This window comes from Pithys albifrons, chromosome 4, assembly GCF_047495875.1.
Source record: "Pithys albifrons albifrons isolate INPA30051 chromosome 4, PitAlb_v1, whole genome shotgun sequence".
In the NCBI taxonomy this organism is placed as follows: domain Eukaryota; kingdom Metazoa; phylum Chordata; class Aves; order Passeriformes; family Thamnophilidae; genus Pithys; species Pithys albifrons.
Genome location: NC_092461.1, coordinates 27,341,845 through 27,362,242, shown reverse-complemented (window position 1 = coordinate 27,362,242; position 20,398 = coordinate 27,341,845). Strand labels below are relative to the sequence as shown.

The 20,398-nt window shown below is 39.0% G+C and overlaps 1 protein-coding gene across 2 annotated transcripts in view; it reads right to left on the bottom strand.

Moving 5' to 3' along the window:
* Window positions 1-3,799: 3,799 nt before the first annotated feature.
* The window catches only part of TRIO (trio Rho guanine nucleotide exchange factor), a 252,873-nt gene continuing 236,274 nt past the window's right edge, over window positions 3,800-20,398 (bottom strand). The window contains exons 49-57 of one of the 2 annotated variants that reach the window (XM_071553704.1): window positions 16,045-16,292; window positions 15,222-15,360; window positions 14,857-14,884; window positions 13,851-14,013; window positions 11,716-11,837; window positions 9,209-9,287; window positions 8,385-8,585; window positions 7,817-7,955; window positions 3,800-6,263 (exon numbers count right to left, since the gene is read on the bottom strand). In XM_071553704.1, coding sequence (XP_071409805.1) covers window positions 5,721-6,263; window positions 7,817-7,955; window positions 8,385-8,585; window positions 9,209-9,287; window positions 11,716-11,837; window positions 13,851-14,013; window positions 14,857-14,884; window positions 15,222-15,360; window positions 16,045-16,292 — 1,662 coding nt within the window. In that variant the 3' untranslated portion in view covers window positions 3,800-5,720. Of the gene's footprint in view, window positions 6,264-7,816; window positions 7,956-8,384; window positions 8,586-9,208; window positions 9,288-11,715; window positions 11,838-13,850; window positions 14,014-14,856; window positions 14,885-15,221; window positions 15,361-16,044; window positions 16,293-20,398 lie in introns of those variants that run through there. The other variant, XM_071553705.1, reaches the window with a different exon arrangement.

Genomic DNA, 20,398 nt, shown 5'->3' with positions numbered 1-20,398 from the left:
AGCCTGATAAACAGATGACTGAATGAAAAGTAAGGTACAATACTGTAAAAGCAAACGTAGGGCACAAAAGCTGGAGAGATGAACTGATCATTATCTTTTCAGAGATACCAAAGGAAGATGTCAGTGTATTCTTGACACAACATAGAGTTCAGCTGCATAACCTGTTTCTACACAAAGTTATGGCTACCAATGGTTTATTGCTATTCTAAACCAGTAATTACATATTAGGTAAACCTCAATGGACTTTTCTTTTATGAAATGCAAAGTCCTAATTTTGAAGGACGACCATTGAGTATGACAAAAGAGAACACACTGGGATGGTAACAGACAGAATGTCTTTTGGGAGCTGAAAGTTCAGTCTGCAGAGATTGAAGTATTGCTTTCGGTGTTAAGATTCTGTAGTTCCATATATTTGTCCTCTTTGGATAGAAGATACTTTCCGTCAGAAACCCAGAAATTTTGAGCAGTGATAACCAATACATTACCACAGGCATAATGATGGAATCTGAAGCTGCAACTGATGCAGTCTCAAGGACCTCATCTACACATTTCCTCAAACAACAAAGATGAAGTCCCTCCAGCAGTCAAGGAAGAGAATGTATGTGTTAAGATGAAAAGTCATGAAAAAGCAGCTTTCAGATTACTGCTTATGACAATGAAAGTATCATCTTTCCAGTAGATAGCTCAAAGAGTTCATGTATTAAACCTCAGATGTATTTCTAGCCCATTTCATCATTTTAAGCTACAACCTGTGAATAAAACTGGAAGCTTGAAGCTCTTCTTTTATACTAGGGCTCATAATGGCTTCTTTTACTGGAAGGCATATATTGGCTGGCGGGAATTTATTATTAGTAGACTTGGTGTTGACTCTCCTGACATTAACCAGGGGGAGATCAGACTGCTGTACTCAATATTTCCAACTGCCCCTCCACCCTCCATTCCCCTAAAGCTTTTTGGGTAGGGCTAGGGGGAGTGAATTAGAGGAGATAGGAAGGGTTCCTGTTTTGAGGACAAAGACATTGTGAGAGAAGTGTATTCTCCTGCTTCTACACATCAGGCTCTTAGTCCCTGTGGGCAGGGCAGTGCATTAGGAGATCTTATTGTGTTCATGATCAGTGTTATGGCATGGCACTGAGGATCACTGACTGCAGTTACTTGGGAAATGCTGAGGTGACCACCAGACATGTGAAGCCTGAGGTGCTGGATATCTGTCTTTGCTTGCCAGGAAGGAAAGAGAACAGTGGGCACCTGCTGCTTTGCAGCAATGAGAGATGATCATAGTCTTGCATTACGGTGCACACAGAAAGAACCTTTTGACTGCTGGAGCTGATATGAATGCGCAGAAAGTACTGAGAGCACAACCTCTACAAATGCAAAACTGTTACTCTCCACCGAGATTTAATTTCAGGAATAAAGAAATTCAGAAGTTGTGTGCCTGAGGGATAAAGCAGTGGTTCTGACCAAAACACCACAATACCCAGAGCTGGTTTAAACACATCCAGAAAGTTGTTCTTACCTGGTTCCACCTACCTCCACATGCACCTGAATCCCTATAGCAGAGAAATTAGTAACATCCCTACACTGAGTCTGTACATACATGGAAAAGGTATATATGGCTTAGCTCATCTTCTGGACTGGAGCAGGCATGGTAGTACTCCCTACACAAATCCCTAGAACACAGATACATTGCTGTTGGCAGCAAAGACTGGCTGTCCAAATACTTCCACCAAATAGCAGCTACTCATAGATTTCACGACCCATAGCTGGCAGTTAAGTATATTCCTGTCTTCATTTCTCTTAAGATCTTTGGGAACCATGGGGCTCAAGTCAGCCATCCTTGGTCATACTGATTTCTCACTTACCAGCCCCTCTTCTTCATTTAGTCCTACACTGACACACTCTGTGTTGGGGTTTTAATGTTTCCTGGCAGTGTCATGCAGTATGTTACATGCAAAGAGCATCCCATTATATTTTTGGGCATGTTCTACTACCAGTCAGGTTTGCATGGTTACTGAAATCTTTACAAGAAGCCAGATGCTTTTGCTGTGTCATTCTGGAGGATCTCCGTTGTGCTCTGGCCTGAACATACTTTTGGATTTGGAGGAAAAAAATACCCAATTATTTTTGATTCCATTCAGCACCACATTAACAGTCCCATTTGAGAATGAGGATGACTTATAGTCAACATGAATATAAAACAAGTTAGGCATCTGCCCATTAGGAAGACAATGTAGGCTGCTTCCCTGACCATGGAAATGTTCTCTAGCCAGGCTTTCTGCTTAGCAATTGCACAATGGTCTTCAAGTTAATGTGTGTTCATTGAACATGCAACTGAGAACTCCTGCACTCCCAAACTCAACTTGAAAAGTACTGACTTAGACACTGATTTTAAAGTCCGGCAACCTCTTGCTAAACTATCAATAAAAGAGATTTGGGTACGTTATCAAAAAGAAGCACTTAGACAGTCTTCTCTTGAATGTCTCTGGCTATTTCCCTCCCTTTCAGCTACAATATTGTAGAGCGTATGGACTGGCCGGCAGCGTTCTCACAAGGACTTCATACCAGCTGCTCTCACCCATGCTTTTGGTCTCCAGTCTCTATCTGCCTGCAGTGCTGGTTTGTGGTGTGCAAGACAGTCAGCAAGAATTGTGCACAACTGAGACCAAGCAGCATTTGGAGCCTCAGCTACAAAATCTGGCAAAACAAAAGGGCCTTGTATTATCACTTCAAATGCTTTGAATCCAAATTGAAGATCTCAAGCTTATAATTTGAGCTTTCTTCAGCTGGAAGTTCTTGCACCAAACAGCAGGTTTTTGTGCAAAACTGCTCTCTGTCAAAAGATGTTGGCTGTCTCAAGTAACAGGGCTCATGGAGGGGGCCAGAAACAGTACACTCCTGTTTGCATACAAGTGGAGGAAACCATCTCTGCTACTTGAAACAGTTAGAAGTGCATTATCTGTCTGTATAGCACTTGGGTAACTTTTCTCCAGAGAAGTATATCTTCAGCTAAGAAGCATTTTGGAGAACTGAAGGATACAAACTCTTCCATGCAGCATGTGGCCATCTACTTCCCTGTCATGGAAGAAGCTTCCAGTGACTCATCCTTGTCAATACATCCTTCCTGAATATTCCCTGTCTCTCTCAAAGTAAAACGTCTCTCTCAATAAGTAAATTCTGAGGAATAAAGGGACCATTTCATCACTTGGCAGATAACAAAGGAAAAAAAATAATCATGTATACAATGCAGCAACAAGCATAAACACTCTGTATTGTTCCCTGACCTTTCACTTCGAGTCACAAATGTTTACCAATAGAAGAAAAGGAAATGAGATAAATATACATACAGAAAAACTTTTCTGCTTCAAGAGTTTAGTTGCAAATCCCAGATCTTTACAGCTGAAAGTAACTTTTCTTCATAATACATCAGGATGCCTAAAAGATATGGGAAATTGGTTCCCCAGCTTAATATTAAACTGAAATATGATCCTTTGGTCTTTAAACAGGAACATCTGGTAGAAAACTGCTGGTCAGAATTTATTAGCTAATAAAGACTATAATGAATTTCCACAGCTAGAGAGTTATGCATGTTTTATATAAAAGCATTCATGACACTACAAAGCACTCAACACATAGAGCAAAGGCAAATATTATTTTGTAAGGCATGAAGGAAAGATACATCATTGCAATTTAAAATGAATTTTATAGCAATAACAGACTTTTTTTCTCTTAAAATACAGAGCCCAAATAAAATATAGCCAAACCTAAACTGTCAAACTCCTTAAAGCAAGAGATCAGACAATTATGTCAAATATGTTTAATTTTTTTCAAAGTAACTGATGGCAAAATAAAATATTTACATCATGTCATACTGTGTAAACATGTAACATCACTGTACAAAGAAATATACATGCAAAATAAAGCAAAAATTTTAACTAAAACAATAAAGGAAAATAATACACAAACATAATATGAGGTTGGTATGAATACACATCCAGTTTTGAAGTCAGTTGTTTTCTTTTAAAAAGTTTCTGTACAACTTTACAAAAAACCCAAAAAACAAACAAACAAAAAGAATAAATAGGATACAGTGGAAGCCACAAAGCTCAAAACTAACCCAAGCTAGGTTATGGCTTAAGACCCATATATCTAACTATTGTGGGATGTCGGCTTGGTTTCCTTAAACATGGCATTTCACACAAACATAGATGACAACACACCCATATGAACTCAGTGATGCACAGAAGACCATCTCTGTCTTTTTAAATAGCTCACGTTAATATTACTTCAACCTTAAAAACAGTTACTAAGACAATTACATTACGTGTCCAATTCTCCTCATCTGACCGCTACTTTCTGAAAGCATTCATCACCAAAGAGCACAAAATTCATTTGTTCATTTCACAGAAAGAAGTAAACACAGATTTGAAAATTCTAAAAAGCAGTAAATTTTGAGACTGATGTGGGGAGAGTCAGACTTTGGCATTTTAAATATAATAATAAATTTTAAAAAGGGTCACCCTACTTTGTGACATTTGGGATATGAATCTCTCTCTCTCTTCTTATTCTTTTTAAACAATCCTTAAAACTGACTAGTCTTGACTAAGTTCTATGCTAACCCTCACCTTAAACTAATGATGACAGTGTGGTACAACAAACCCACCTCTGCCCACCCAGAACCCTCAGTCACACAAACAAAGCCATAAAGCTCGCCGTACTAAGTATGTGCTTTTTCTATATATTTATTACAGTTACAACAGAGGTCCTCATAAATAGTTGCATAAAATGTTAAAGCCACAACATTGCACATGATATGAAAGAAAACAAAATCCCAAATGAGTGCATTTACAGTATTTCATCCTGCTGTATACTGCCTGACAATTGGGTCAGCAAGTTGGGCGCTAACCCAAAGTCCTTTTCTGGGGGACAGTGAGTACTGACCCAAACTGAAGACCCGCACAGTGGTATACCACCATTTAGGAAGGACGGGGGGAAAAATGGATAAGAGGAGGAGGGAAAAAAAATTACAGACCGAAGGCAGGTAACAGTCTATATACAAGTAAGGCCTACATTTTATCAGAGCAAAACATTTCATTCTATTTGTATGCAAAAACTTTTGAGGTTGGATGCACTTAAAAGCAGAGTCTGATCTCAGTGCACTGCTAGGTGAGATACATACAGGCGAGGCAACTGGAAAGCTCTAGGACCAAGTGAAAACCAGATGTTATAAATGAAGGCCGTACCAATGGGCAGCCATTTTGGTGAGTCTTCTCCAGGCATGATCTGATTTTTGTTTAACACCAGTGCTTTGAACATAGGCATTTCTTTCTTGAATAAATCTTGAAAACGGTAGCTAAGTTCACTTGCAAAATTCAACTCTTGTTTATTAAAAAAACTATTTTTTTTGCAGAAACCTGAATAAAATACTGTTACTGTCTCACTTGTGACTGCTTTTCGCAGAGTACAGTGCTATTGTCCTCCACCCCCGTGAAGTCTGCATCACCAGTCCCCCACGCTGCCCTGCGCGGGTCTCTGTGGAATGCATTTGCACACGAACATTCGCTAGCAGCTGGTTGGCTTGGGGTTTGCTGTCCTCAAAATTCAAGTCAACAGCTGATTGGCAGAAGGAGTCTATCTCCAGTCTGATTGATTGGCAGGAGGAGTCCATCTCCAGTCTGATTGATTGGCAGGTGAAAGAGAATGAGAGAGAACTTCAAGCAAGGTCAAACTCTTGGCAAGAGCCTGCTCTGTAAGAAGTTTTTAATGCTACGGATGGGTCGAACATCATTCTGGTGTTTTCGCCGCTCAATGAACGAAGTCAGTCTGGATATATCAATGCTGTCAGCACTTTTGCTATTCCCCAGCTGCAGCCATTGCTCCTGGAGGGCCAGTGCAGCTGAGGGACGCTTAGCTGGGTCATCCTGAAGTAGGAAGCATACAAAATCTTTGGCCTTCTGGCTAACTCCTTTGAAGTAGTCATCTGGGAAACTAAAGTCTAAGCGGCAAATATTCAGGCAAGTTTCCTCTACACTTTCATCCAGGAAAGGAGAGACACCACTAAGAAGGACATATGTGAGCACTCCAATGCTCCAAACATCTGAAGTGAGGGAAACAGGATTTCCAAGAATAATTTCAGGAGCTGCAAACTCTGGGTTTCCAAGTAGCTGGTGGATATAATACGTGGTATTGAGCTGGACTGCGTCTCCAAAGTCAGCCAGTTTTATCACTGGCTTAGTGGAACTCTGGTCCACCAAAATATTTTCAGGCTAGAAAACATAAAAGCAAAAGTTAAAATGTCTTTTTTCAAGTCAGTCTAACACACATTTAATGCTCCAACATAACAGCTGCCCAACAAGTGTAGTCAGCTCTAGAAGGTAACAAACAGCTGCAGGCTACAAGGATTACCACAGAAGGCCAGCTCTGCAAAGCTCTAAGGCAGAATCTTACAAGGCTTCCCCCAGACCAACTCGCAGGCAGGTTCTTGGCTGCCACAGCATGCAATGAATGTGCTTTAGCTGCTGGCATGGTAATTTTTGCAGAAAATACAGTTCTGGCAGATAATACTGCAGTTGTTCATGACAGCAGCTTTGCAAAGTTTGACAGGAACCTGTGTTTGGGAACTTACGGTTAAAGAACATCAATTACAAATAGAGGGGTGAATAAAGCAACTGATCTATCTGTCTTGTGATAGAGACAACAAAACCCTTGCATTTGAAGACTGGAAGACCTTGTTGGTATTTGCATAATGCTTTGAACAGAATTCAGCTTTACTTGGCAATTCTTTAATGTAATGCAGCTGTACAGATGGAAGACAAGCACTGTTAGGAGACTACGGCAGAAGATCCTGTTGGATGTACGTGACTTCAAGAGAACTGCACCACTACTGGTTGAGTTGAAAGTGGAATTATTTCTAGTTTTACATCTGAAGCTACTGGTGCTGCAGCTGTAACCTGTGCAAAGTAAGACTTACCTACAAATAGTTTTTAATTAGTTCATCTGTATGTACCCTGAGACCAGAAGTAGTGTTGGTGAACTCTGTATATCACTAGAAAAAAAATTAAATTTTGGGTCTCCATAGTATGAAGACCCCAAACTGGTTCTGCTTGGAAAACAGAAGTACATGGAGGGAAGATTCAGGCTCTTCTTGCTTTATTTCACCATGACTCCATTTGTCTAAAGAGACTGCCTACACAGATGACTTCTCAATGCTAAAATTCCTTGTTATTCATATACAGTTGAAAAAAAGTGTAAAGAATAAGTTTTCAATTAATATTCACATTAAGACCTTCTCATACAGCTTTTCCTACTAAAATGCATCAAATTTTTGTGGCTCAAGTAAAGTTGAAGTCTAGAATAAAGGCCCAAAAAGGTACCATTCATGCAGATATTACAGCCTTTAAAGTGCACAGATGAGAAACATATTTCCAGCAAGAGAGGAAAAGCAGTCTCTTTCACAACCAACTCCATGCTTCTTGAAAAAGAAATTCATTTCTGCTGCAAGAGTATCATACAAGCAACAAATAAATAAATGAATAAATAAATAAATAAAAATAAGGCAAAACTGTTCCTGTTGGCAATTATTTCCAGCACAAAGCACCACACAGGGCCAGTAAGCTACAAGGAGAAGGCACAGGGAAATGGAAGTTTCCGCTTTGCTGGCTATGAGTGAACTAAAGCATTTGGGGATGGAGCCCCAAGCCACATCCTTCATACAGTCTGAAAGCAATACACAGTTCTACATTCCCAGTTGTGAGTTTCCTAGAGGAAATTTTTATGCCTGGAATGATACACACCACCAGAAATCCCATTCACACCTCACCTTTAGGTCCAAATGTGCTATTCTGCAGTTATGAAGATACTGCACAGCTTCCAGAATCTCTCCCAGGTAGAGTCTGATCTTCCCTTCTGTGAGGTTTCCCCATCGCACAACATAGTCTAGAAGGCGACCCTGGTCAGCCCTGTTAGTATTACAAGGGTTATATTTTGGATTAATCCATGTATCAGAACCAAAAGAAAAACCTAAGAGGCTACAGACTACAGGAATAACTGTAGCCTGCAGCACCTAGAAGACAGAGGACTAGGGTAGGAAGAAGAGATTTCATATCAAGCTACCAGGTCATGACATTCCTAATTCACTTGTGCAGCCACTTGATTCCAGGTAACTGCTGGACCTTCAGACTAAGATAATAATTCACATATCAGGTTAATACCTCAACTTGTTTCCTTCTGAGTGATAGATTAAATATTTTAGCAATGGTGTTAGACAACTGAAATATTTTACTTATGTGCTTTCAAACTTCTGTGAAATCTTAGAGCTCCTTATTCACAAACTACTATAAATGCCCAGAAACTCTGCATTTTACAGATAATGTTAAGAATCCACACACATTTCTAACACTAGTATGTAGCTGGTGGAGGTCTCAAAGGTATCAAGGAGGCCAATGAGCTGGGGATGCTGGAGATTCTGCATGACTCCAAGTTCATGGGTAACCTGGTCTCGTTTCATCAACTTCTTATTCACAAACTTAGTGGCTACTGCTCGCTTGGTTCCCTTCTGGTCACACTTCTTAACGACAGAAAATCTGCCCCTGGAATACAATATTGAAAGGAAAGAATTAACCGAAAGATGCAATAAGGACATACTTTTCCTTGAAAGATATACTGAAAGAAGAATCTAATTTTAGATCTCTAATAAGCCACCCTTACAGAGCAGTTTCTGGACAGAAGAGTTTTCAGAGCATGCCTCTAATACAAATTGTTTCTGTATAAACCTGACACAGATATGTTTTATTCTAATTTCAGAGAACTCAAGTCAGAGTAATATCCAGCTTTCAAAAGTCACCATGAAGTTGGACAATTGTATTTTCTATGTGACTTATTTTGCCCATTTTCAGACTTTTTTATGTCCGCAATTTTGATAACCTAAATAAAAAAATCGGGAGAGCTTCACTGCAGAAGCAGTGTCAGTCACTGTAAGGCACACCTAAAAAGTAATTCCTTAATCCATGATACCACCTCAGCTTAACTACATTCTGTTTATGCAGTGCCATCTAGTGCTGGTAAAACTTTTCTTTCCTTATTTCTATTTAATCCAATGCAATGCTGGCCTTTTAGGCTCATACAACAAGTATTTTTCAAGAAGAATTTAATTTTTGAAAGAGAAGTCAGTATTTGACACAGACAGGTTTGGAGATCAGCATACAGAACACACCTGCCAAGCTCAGCCACTTCACTGTAGTGGGAATCAAAGTTGTCTTTCCAGATCACCATGATCCCATCACTTCCAGGACCTAGTGGGAAAAAAATTTATAAAAAGAGAAGGACAGTATGTCCAAGATTTATTATACTCAGATCTTAGAACTAAACTGTTGTCATTATAACCAATGTACTGTTTCAGATGTTTGCAGAAGGAGAAATATTTGGCTTTCATATCCTGTTTGGGAATAGATTTCAGGAAGAATTTGCCTCAGACTGGCTCCTATAATCTTTCTTTTGAAGCTGTGTGTGTCCATATTGAAAAACAACTCATAGCCTCATTTTCCATCCTCTTGTGGCTCTGAAAGAAAATTATTTCTGTAATCGACTACTTCATTGATGTTTTTTAAAGACTGCTTCAGCAGCAGAAGGCACATTAGAATTTACTTTTTCGCACAAGAATTGACTACAATCAAATGGCAAGTCAGTTCAAGTCTGAAGGACTAAAAAATACTTTCAAAGTTTGAAGTTGAAACCTTACTTTGTGCGACAGCTTTAGAGTTTTCATTTTGCTTTTAGGGACAGGGGAAATGAAGGGTATTAAAACTGGAGCCAGAACTTCTTCATAAAAGTATTGGTAGAGCTGAGTAGAAGGGCTAGCTGCCTGTCTTTTGGTGTCTAGTTTCAGAGTAACCAAGACATACTAAATTCTGTTTTAGTTGTGATGGAAAAGTGAACACTTGCTTTTGGACAAGGTCAGTAAGACCAAAGACAGTAGTTTAAAGATAGCAGTTTAGACTACAAGACTTCTGTGACTCTTGATTCTGGTCAAATAGTTTTAGGCTTCTGTACTGGTGTTGGAAGGACACTCTTTACACTAGTACCTTAAAGCACACAGTTCACTCTGATTCTTATTCACCAGGAGCTTTTTACTGTCCTGACTGGAAAGTTTCCTTGGCTGAGATACTATGAGTGGAATGACTCCACCCTGTTAATCCCCACAGGGACAGGATGACACAGAGTGGCAGCAACACAAACTGCATTACACACCCAAACAGCCTGGCCAAGACACCAATGTAGTGGAGCTAATTCAGGTACAGTGAGAACTGTCTGTACAGGAATGAGTACCCTTGGCAATTTGAAGGAAACAGTAAAAAGATAAGGAATCTTACACTATAACTCATAATCAACAGTACACCTGCCACTGCAAAAAAACGGTGACCAGGCGTGTAACAGCTAGGTTAAAAAGCAACTATATTTTTCACAAAACAGTGTAACTTTGTGCCTCTTTTATATATTGCAGCAGACTCATCCTTGGGAATAACTGCTGTGTCTGTCTTGGGCCAGTGAGCAGGAAGTGCCTGGAATAATCACCACCTCAATCTGTTGGCAGTAAGTCACTTACTGTGGCTGCCAATCGGCAGAGCTCAGAGTGACGGGATTGAATACACCTACCCCCTCCCCTTCCCCTTCCCTCCCAAAATTTCAGATGACATTTGGAAGGGTGTCTTGGGTTGAGCTGGCAAAGGGTGACCTAAGACAAAGGGTCACATCTTTCACAGATTTCTCAAAACGGCAGAATTCTTTGGGAAAAAAAAGGGAATAAAGTATTTATTTTGGAGAGGTTCGGGACAACTGTAAAGGTCTCCATCTCAGCTGGGACAGAAGTACAAAGTCAGAGAGCAGCACTTCATATTGTATTTTCTTTTATATGAGTCAATTTGAGACAGAGCCATTGCAGCTAAAATCCATGAGTTAATTCTCACCAATGTAGAAATATATGGGCCTCTCAATGGACTAAAGGACCAGTTGGCATCAATTATTATAAACTGCATGTAAGAAAGCTTGCTATCCTGCTGTCTCTCTGTGTCTTCCCTATCTTGAACACTTAAGAGAATAACTGACTACACAAACATGCACCAAAAATTATCATTATGTCATCAAACACATCAAGTACAAATAATTTTTCCCCTTTGCAGTCTGTCTCCAAAACAAGCATTTTTCATCTTTGCAGGGTTTTTTTTGTTCCCTCACAAACATTCAGGTCACTTCACTTCAGGTACTGAAATAATGCAATTTAACTGTAGATCAATGATGCAAAGACAAGAATCCGTTATATGTTCTCTTGAACATTGTGGCTTTACAATTCTAGAAAAGGAGAATTTAAATACAGAGTAATGCTACTCTTTTCTTATCTCTATATGTTAGCCTAGTAACATTCATTGGAACTACATTAAGAATGCTGATGATAAAATATGATTTTATTAGTATGTTTGAACTAGTACTGACAAAGTAAATGCATGTTGACAGTACTGTGTCAGTATGTTTGAACCTCTTACCAGTTGCATCCTAAAACTGCATCTATTCCTGCTAAAACAAGCAATAAAACAAGATAGGCTTGTTATGATACTCCTTTAACAAAGGGATGCCCACAAGCTGAACTTTTCTTTTAACTATTCTGTAGGTGCCAGACACCTTGAATGTAATTAGATTTTAAGGAAGAGAGCAGAGAGACAGGCCTACCTAAAACTCGTAGACTGGCAGAAGATGAAACTGAACCCATATCGTTTGCAGCTATACACGTATAGATACCATCGTCTTCTGCAGTGACGCCAACGATCTTCAGCGAAGCCTCTCCTAAGTCACTGGGAAACACAACAGCATCCATTAACTTCACAATTATTTTGCAAACCTTAAGCTATGAAAATCAGATGAAGTCAGGTTGATACTGTTTACACTTCTTATCCTCCAGCCCTCATCTCTCTCTGGACAAACATTTCTAACTGTGTCACTGTCATATCAGAAGTGTCTACCAGAATGTTAGCACTTTGTGTTCAAGTATCTTGGAATGTCCTACAGATTACTAGAAAAACATCCTCACTGACACTGTCTCAGCACGTCCCAGGTTTCATTTTATTTGAAAAATCAAGTGCTCTCCCTCTTTCCTCCTGCTTCCTTTACCTCCTTCAAGTTATGAGAAGCTGTATCAAGACAAATATCCATCATGGTTCTTTCTAAAAAGTTCGTTTCCATTCCTGACTCCCAGCAAATATCACCTGATCTATCATTTATACTTTCAGAGCATTTGCCTCCTGTAAGAGGGAGCTTTTTCCTTCAACACAAAAGGCACACTTCACCACTACTTTGGAGACATCAGAACCTGGGAGAATAAGGGTGGGAGGAAACTAAAAAGGACTTAAGTTTTCCCTGTGCTCCAGGGCAGCAACAGCAATCAGCTATGTAAGACCACAGCACAAAGATTCTGCAGACTCTTCCTTAATCTTTCTTACTGTTAAACCACTTTTTTTGATAGTTTGTCTTTAAATGTCTACTTAAATCTTCCTCTGTGAAATTAACTTCTAGTACCCTTTCGACTATCTGCCAAGGACATGAACAGTAGATAATTTAATCTGCAACAGTCTCTTACAAATGTGAATACTTGGCAAGTCCTCCCTACACTTTTCACCTCTAGGCTCAAAACAACCCTAACATTGTGTTCTCTTTTCCCATTAATGTGTATTTTCAAAATTTTTTATCATTCTTACTGCTTTCTTTTCGATTCATCTTAGTTATTACAAACCATTTAACTGACTGAACCAAAAACTATTTGCCACCGTCTTCACCACACAACTTCCAGGGAAAAAAAGAAAATAAGTTTTTGGAACATAGGAAGATGACCACCATCCCCAGCTCAAAGAACACGGCTTGACTATTCCTAAAATTTTGTCAGCCACAGCCAACATGATTTACTGGATATAATTCTGTAACAGTAATGAGTAATAGTGAATTAAACCTAGGAAATCTCATTCCTATTCATCTCACAACAACCCTGGTTGCAGTAGCAAAGCTGCCACACTGCCTTTGTCTCTCCATTAAAAAAAAAACACAACAAAACCCCACCCCAAAAAGTAGGAGCAAGCAGGAAGTAAAGAACACTATAACATGCCACCAAGTTTTCACAAAAGAGCCCTTCATTCTGAATTAAGAGTATAATTCATTCATAAGCCATTTCTTCACACTGAAGTTACTCATTAAACAACATTTTCCATATACAAAGAATGCAAGAATGCTTTTTCAGAAAAAAATATTTTTCAGAATGTAGTTCCACATTCCAAAAGAATGGTTTCTCTTATTAATCAGGTGTTTAAGTTACGAGGTATTTTGTAAAGTTCTATCACAGCAAAGCTAAAATCAGACAAAAATATTCATATCCATGCTTCAGCAACAGAGTGACATTGCCTTGTCAGTAGGAACCAGAGGCTTTTCTTTGCAAATTACTGTAGAGTGATCTGAAAGCTACTAATGGAAATAAGGGACTGGCAGGATCTGTCACAGTGCTGGCATGTTACAACCTACTATTCTGTTTCAAGCACCAGGTCAGCAGGACAGAACCACAATGGCTACTGCAATAACTAATCAGAAATAGCAGATTAATTTTAGTTTGTTTTTAAATATCAACTGAATATGACAGTTTGGTACCCTAGCCATACACAGAAGTTACACAACATTTCCAGAAAATCTCAGCTGTGAAGTCTCCCTCTCTGTCTGAGGCCAATCCTGTCTTCATGCCTCAAAGTGAAAAGCTGTTCTGCACCAGGACAAATAGAAAATATAACAGTTTCAGTAGTTCCTGTTGAATGTTACACAAATTACTGTACCTGTATGAAATGCTGTGATGACCATCATTGCTCAGTGTGTTATGATCAGGACCTTTCCAAGTAACTGAAGCCTTGGGGCGACCACAGACTTTGCACCTAAGTACGATGGTTTCTCCTGTCTCACATGTTACCTCACTCAATGGAATGATAAACTCTGGGGGAACTGGAAAAAGAAAATTAATGGCATTCGGTCAACTGAAGTTAATACATTTAATTTCTGCATTTAATTTCTATTCCTTGTGCTCTTTTCTATTAGACAAAGTAGTAGGGTGCTTTACATATACCTCTACCCTTGGAACACATCCATGGTTAGGCCACTTGCTGAGACTCTGCAGAGCTAGGGATTTTTTCTCTACATGAGCTTGGACACACTACTGCTATGCCACAGATTACCCTGAAGCCTACCATGATCAACCAAATAGCTTGTTTACAGGAAGCTGAGGAAAAAGGGGAAAAGTATTTAAGGATGTGCTCAGCCAGGCTATCTTTATATCCAGCTAAGTTTGCAAAAGGGAACACATAACACTTCATTCACTGAGACACTGTAGTGGTTTCCCTTTTCCACAGGTGAAACTCCAAAAGTTTGGTTCTGTGCATCAAGTTAAAAACCCAGTTTGGCTCTGATGCCAAAGGACCACTGTCTCTGGTCCTGATCAGCTTCTGCACTAGAGAGGTCCTGAATGTTCCCTAGGGTGGAAAGTTAAAAACAAAGCAGCTCCAACTTCTGGACTTTTTACTTTGCACATTCAGTAAGGCCCAACTTCCATACAGTCTCCATACAGAACACATCGTATGGTCCTTGTGGTTTATGTTGCTTTGGATTTGTGAAAAAAAAGTGTTCCTTGCATCTTAAAAATAAATATGATGTTATTTCATTTTACCTTATCCAAAAAGGGTTTATGTACATTTTGAGAGAATGGACTTAGTTCCCCATACAGCTCATATCAAGAAAATGCTTTAATCAAATTATACTGATTGCAACTTTTAAAAAATTAAAGCAACTTACCATCATAAATGTAATTGGGGTTGAGAAGCTGAAAAGGAGAAATTAAAGAATTAATGTCCTGATAACCTTATAATAACTTAAAGAATGGTAGCAAACCAAGCACAGTGATGGGTCAAAGTTAGTTGTACCCACAAAATCTAAAAAACATCTGAACATCAGAATTTCTGCACCACTCTTCTTTCTGCAGCATCCTACTGCTGTCTCATGCTTGCAGGTTCACAGGTTTATACCCTCCTGGTTTCAGGAAGGTCCAGTAAAACCCTTGATGCCTTTGAGTCCTTTCTGTTAAATTCTGACAGAATCTACTTTTAAAGAAATCCCAACCTAACAACTTTCGGAAACTGTTACATCTTTGTAACACTTACCTTTACAGAAACCTTGTTGGCAAGTCCTTCTCGGGATTTGCGGTACCCATTTTCTAGCTTGCCTTCCCTTTTGCCGTCTTTATCTTTTTTCTCAGATTTCTTCCTTAATCGGAGTGCCGTGTGCCAAGATGTTGACTTCCTGAACACCAAATGTGAAACTTTGATCAATTTTTCTCAACTCCTTGGTATATGCTACACTATCTATTTTCAAATGTCATCGGAAAAGCATGTCAGAATGTTATTTATCCATATTACAGTATAGTGAGATGAAATACATTTAGAATTACATAAGAGATGACACCCTTGGCTAAAACTGCAAGCATGTAGTCTGTGGTTCAGTATTTCTTGAAATCATTGTTACAGCCTACAGAAGCGTTATATAAAACCTCAGTGCAAACAACTTTGATACAATTTCTTCCAATGCAAATTTGGGAGATCTTCCAAGCACAACCAATCATTTTCATGGAGAGATCTAGGAGCTCCGAAATCTTGTTTCACTTGAGCAAACGTTCCCTCTCTATTTTCCTACACAAAGATGTCTAGACTGGTAACTCATTCTATTAAATAAACCAGTAACTATTGCTCTCAGAACAGATATTCTTTTCCCAGAAGACTGGGATATTAAACTTTTTAATAAAGAATTTGTGCTTCTGGGGTTTTCTTACTAGCTTGTATTTTGAAGTTTGCTAAGTAACCTCACATTCTGCTTGTTGTTCATTTATTTCTCAATGATCACAGCAACTTTTGGTTTAAAAGGTTTAAAGTCTTGCCTATATTGGAAGTTTTTCTTCCTTCTCCCATTCTACACACCCCCAGCACTCACTTGATGGTACCATCAGGGTTGTCAATGATGACTGCACTGGTATGCCCCAAGACATAGCCAGGAATCCAGCCCTCAGCTGCGGGGCACTGATCAGTGGCGGCTCTGAACACCAAAAACATGTTCTGTTGGTTGCTGGCTAGAATCTGCACGACCTCTCCTTGGTAGACATTTATCTCATCCTCCTTCACTGCCGTGTAATCGTGTGTCACCAGCATGGTGGAGATATTGCTACTGCTGCTACTTTCACTCTGGTGTCAATCAGAAGTAGAGAGAAAGGAGGAAAAAAGAAAATCAAGTTTAAAGTTCATGAAGAAATCAGGCTGTTCTTGGCCTGCTACATTACCTGAATAATCCACATAGTTTAAACTGTAGTAAAAAAAAAGAGCAACAACTTCTCTTTTAAAGCTGCCTGTGTCTACTTTTCTTGCGCATTAGTTTGACCTCTGAATATCTTCACATACCACTGCTGCACAAATTTATTCCCATTACTTTTACGCAAGATTATTTCCTTTTTCTAAGAGTCAGTTTATACACAGGACCTCAACTCACCTTTCAAGCTCAGATACTGAACCTTACATCTTCATCAGGCAACAAAACTATAGTACAAGCATGTTGTCAGGGACTTCCAAGTGCAGTTTCAAAATCATAAGCATTAGCTCATAAACACTGGAAATTCCAACAAAGAGCAGATATAGTCTTTCCTAGCACTATTAGTCAGATCTCAGACACCGGCCTTCTGCACGCAAAACAAGACAATGTGCAAAAGAACAAAACAAGCTTTTGATGGTGTGTCTCAAACCCACAAACCTTACCTCTGGCTGAATCTATATGACCAGGTTTAGTCCTTTAAATGCAGAGGATGAGGTAAATTACTGAAATAAGGAATAATTAATTTCTTGGTCAAAATAGGACCACTAAACTATCAAACTAAGTTCTAACTGATTAGTGACAGCTGCTTATCATACACTTTCAACTACTGTTCATGATTTTGTTCGTTTCTGCACTAAGTATTTGTGGAAAGCTAATTATGGCGGATCAAGTGTACATTAAAAATCATATTACTTTCAGAACAAAAAGCCTCCTCCTGACCATGAATACCCTGGAAATTATTATTTTTTAGAAGTAAGACTTATTTTTTTCATTTGCATGATTTCTGCATATGAGGTTTAATAAATGGAAGTGTGAAATCTATTACCAGATTACACAACCTCCTCCCTCAGTAAGTTCTTTCTTTCTTGAAACACATTAAAACCAAAGTGTATGGACCATTAATGATGTGGCACGAGGTATGTATGTGTGTGCCTGTCTTTTGTCTACATTCTTACTTCAGACTGTTTCAGGTCTCTCACAACCAGTGAGGGCTGACTATTGCTCAATAGTAGCTGACCTGAAGAAGGCAATTAGTACTCAGGTGTTGCTGGAGACTCCTGTTGCTTCTAGAGTATAACCACACGTTAGCACCACATATGTGCTAGGAGCAAGTGGAAAGCTTGGCACACAGGATTAAAACAGTATCATCTTTGTTCTCAAAACTGTCCAATATTTTTCCCCTCAGTGTTGTGGAATTGCAGCTGGGGTCAGTGCACAGCATGTTACACTGGTAGCCCTGAAAACCATGTTCTCTCCTAATCTGCTAATGGCCTTGACAAGTCATTCGATCTTCTGTGCCTGTGCTTCCCTATGAGTACTCTGGCTGACAAATCAAGACATTTGAAAAGGAACAGTTTCAGATTACTCATTCACTGCATGTTCAGCACACTAATGCTTGGGTTTCCAGTGACTCTGTACATTTTATTCTAGCTGGACTGTTATATTCAGCTGGGTGATTCAAGTCTGGTTTTCTGCATTATTAGGATGATGAAGCAAATGCTACATCAGAAAGATCTCATCGTGGATTGTACCTCACCTAAAGGATATTTACATTAATTTCAGATGCTTCATTTCCAGGGGAAGAATTCCTTTTTTCTAGTTTAGAGGACTGCCTGCATGGCCTTTTGTATTAGCAAGCCCTTTCCATGATTCAGGCAAACTGGGAATAGCTGAACCAAACAAAATAGTTTCGTTTTCAGACATTATTCAAATTAAGATTACAGCTTGATACATTCTTTTACGTAGATGACAAACAACCCTATTCAGAGAAAAGCTGCTTTTGTTACCTCCTTCTGTTAGACTTATAGGAGGAGATGAAGGGAAGTTGCAATACCAACTCAAGCCCTAAACCTTGCTCCACCCACTATTCCTGAACATACTGTTTCTTAGCGTGCAGCAGAATTTGTGTAACTGAAAGATTGGCCTTTCTGTAATATAACATTTCTTTTTCACATTTAAGTCTTGAAGGATCATATTAGACTCTGAATAGATCTTATTTTCAACAAGGACAGTTAAATCTGTTAAATAAACAAATGTCTGGTAACTACTAAGTGACCAGTGTTCTTGAGAATGTGTTTATACCAGCATTCATTCTCACTATAGAAAGATAGACTTCTCTTTTGCCTTGCAAGGAAGTAATTATTCCTGCACAGTTAATGTTTTTCTGCTGCAAGTTCTGCTTGTCACCACTGACCTCAACTATGGGATTAAAGGAGGATCTACAAACAAAATATAAAAAATTCCTCCCATATTTCTCTACTAGCAAAACCTATTCCTTTTTCTTCTTCTTAAAGTAACTTTTCCATAAGTAATTGACCATAACCATACACACATGTAAATATACACACACAAATGGTCAAATCAAAATAAACCTTACAACCCATTTTCTCTACCTTGTTCTATGTGGTGTAACATCCTACTGATTAGTCTATAAATGAGGTTATAAATGAGGACTTATGGTCCATTTCAATTACCAAAGTAAAAGACACATAGTTGTGAAGGAGAAGACATGCATTCCATAATTACATTTTATAGAGAGATAAAAAATAACCAATGTTGTCTTTGCTGAGATAGCATCAAAATCCAAGTGTTCTGCAAACTCAGTGCCATCCTGTCTTTCCCTCTCTCTTTTTTAATGGAATGACCTGAATTAATATTATGCAAATCTTCTCTGCATATAAAAAATATCACTATCTTGCATTCACATACTATGCAGTAAGAACAAAATACTCGAATTACCCCAGACATTATATATCACATCACATTTTGCTAGACTGAAGATAAATGCAAAACAGAGATAAACCAAATAAAAAGCTGAAGGAAGATTGGGATCAAAATACAAAACATGCAAAGCACATTTTTTTTCTTCTGAAGCTATTATAAAAGTAGGTGTAAGAACTAAGTAATCAAGAAAGCTTTGTGTGTTAAACAGTTCTATAAAGAAAAGCATGCATTTAAAAAAGGTCCAGCAAGTTAGGTGATTTGCAAAACTGGTATTGCATACTATTTGTGAGAGAGTGGAAAAACAAACATTCATGAACACAACGCTTAGTGAGAGAAAAATCAAATGTGAGTTTAAAAAGAAAGGCACCATTGCCTGCCCACCATATCCATGGCAAATAACACCACATTTCTGCGTTATATTTGCACATGCCCCTGTGATTGCTGTGTTGCTTTCCTGGTGATTATTACAGATAACGTAGATTCTTTTGACACCCCAGATTTCCACACAAACACACCAAGTGCATACTAAGAGGCTGAATCTCCAGATCCCCTAAACCAGTTCTTCATACAAAGGAGAAAAGGCAAGTGGAGCCAGTATTTGTTTTGATTGTAGTAGAAGGAAGATTATTTTAGCTAGGTTTTGTTGGCCCATTTTGAGTGGATTGCAGAAAGCTTCCTTGATCAAACAATGGATTTAAAAAGAGAATGTTGTACAACAACTAAGGCTGAAAGGAGAGGGAGGGAAAATTAAAAAATAAAAATCAAGCAGCCCAGGGACCGTAGTTGTCTCCACGAAGTTAAAACTCAACAGGACAATGGTGGCGAATTTGTGCGTGAAAGGGAAGAAAGCCCCAAGGCAATCTGCCAAAATCTTGAAGTCAGGTTTAAGTGCTGGTGCAATGCATACCCCAAGGTGCTCTGGCTGCCACGCTTCAGCATGTTAATCATGTGCCTTCAAATTAGAGACGAAAAAAGCAAGGACAGCAAGTTAGTAGGTTTCAGCTTAGTGATCTATGTTTTCAGCAGAGGCAGAAATTGCATCTAAAGTTAGCAGTTGCTTTTGTGTCTGTATACACAGCCATGTCTGTATGTATACATACACAGAGAGGTAGACACTCTTGGTTTTTTAATGTGCAGAAGATAGTCGAACAGTTGATTATTTCAGAGCAGTACAGCACCGGAGAGCCAGAAGTTAGTACGGAGAATGACGGCAACGCAAAGAAAGGGAGCATGAGAAGGTTTTAGAAGAGCTCGCAGGACA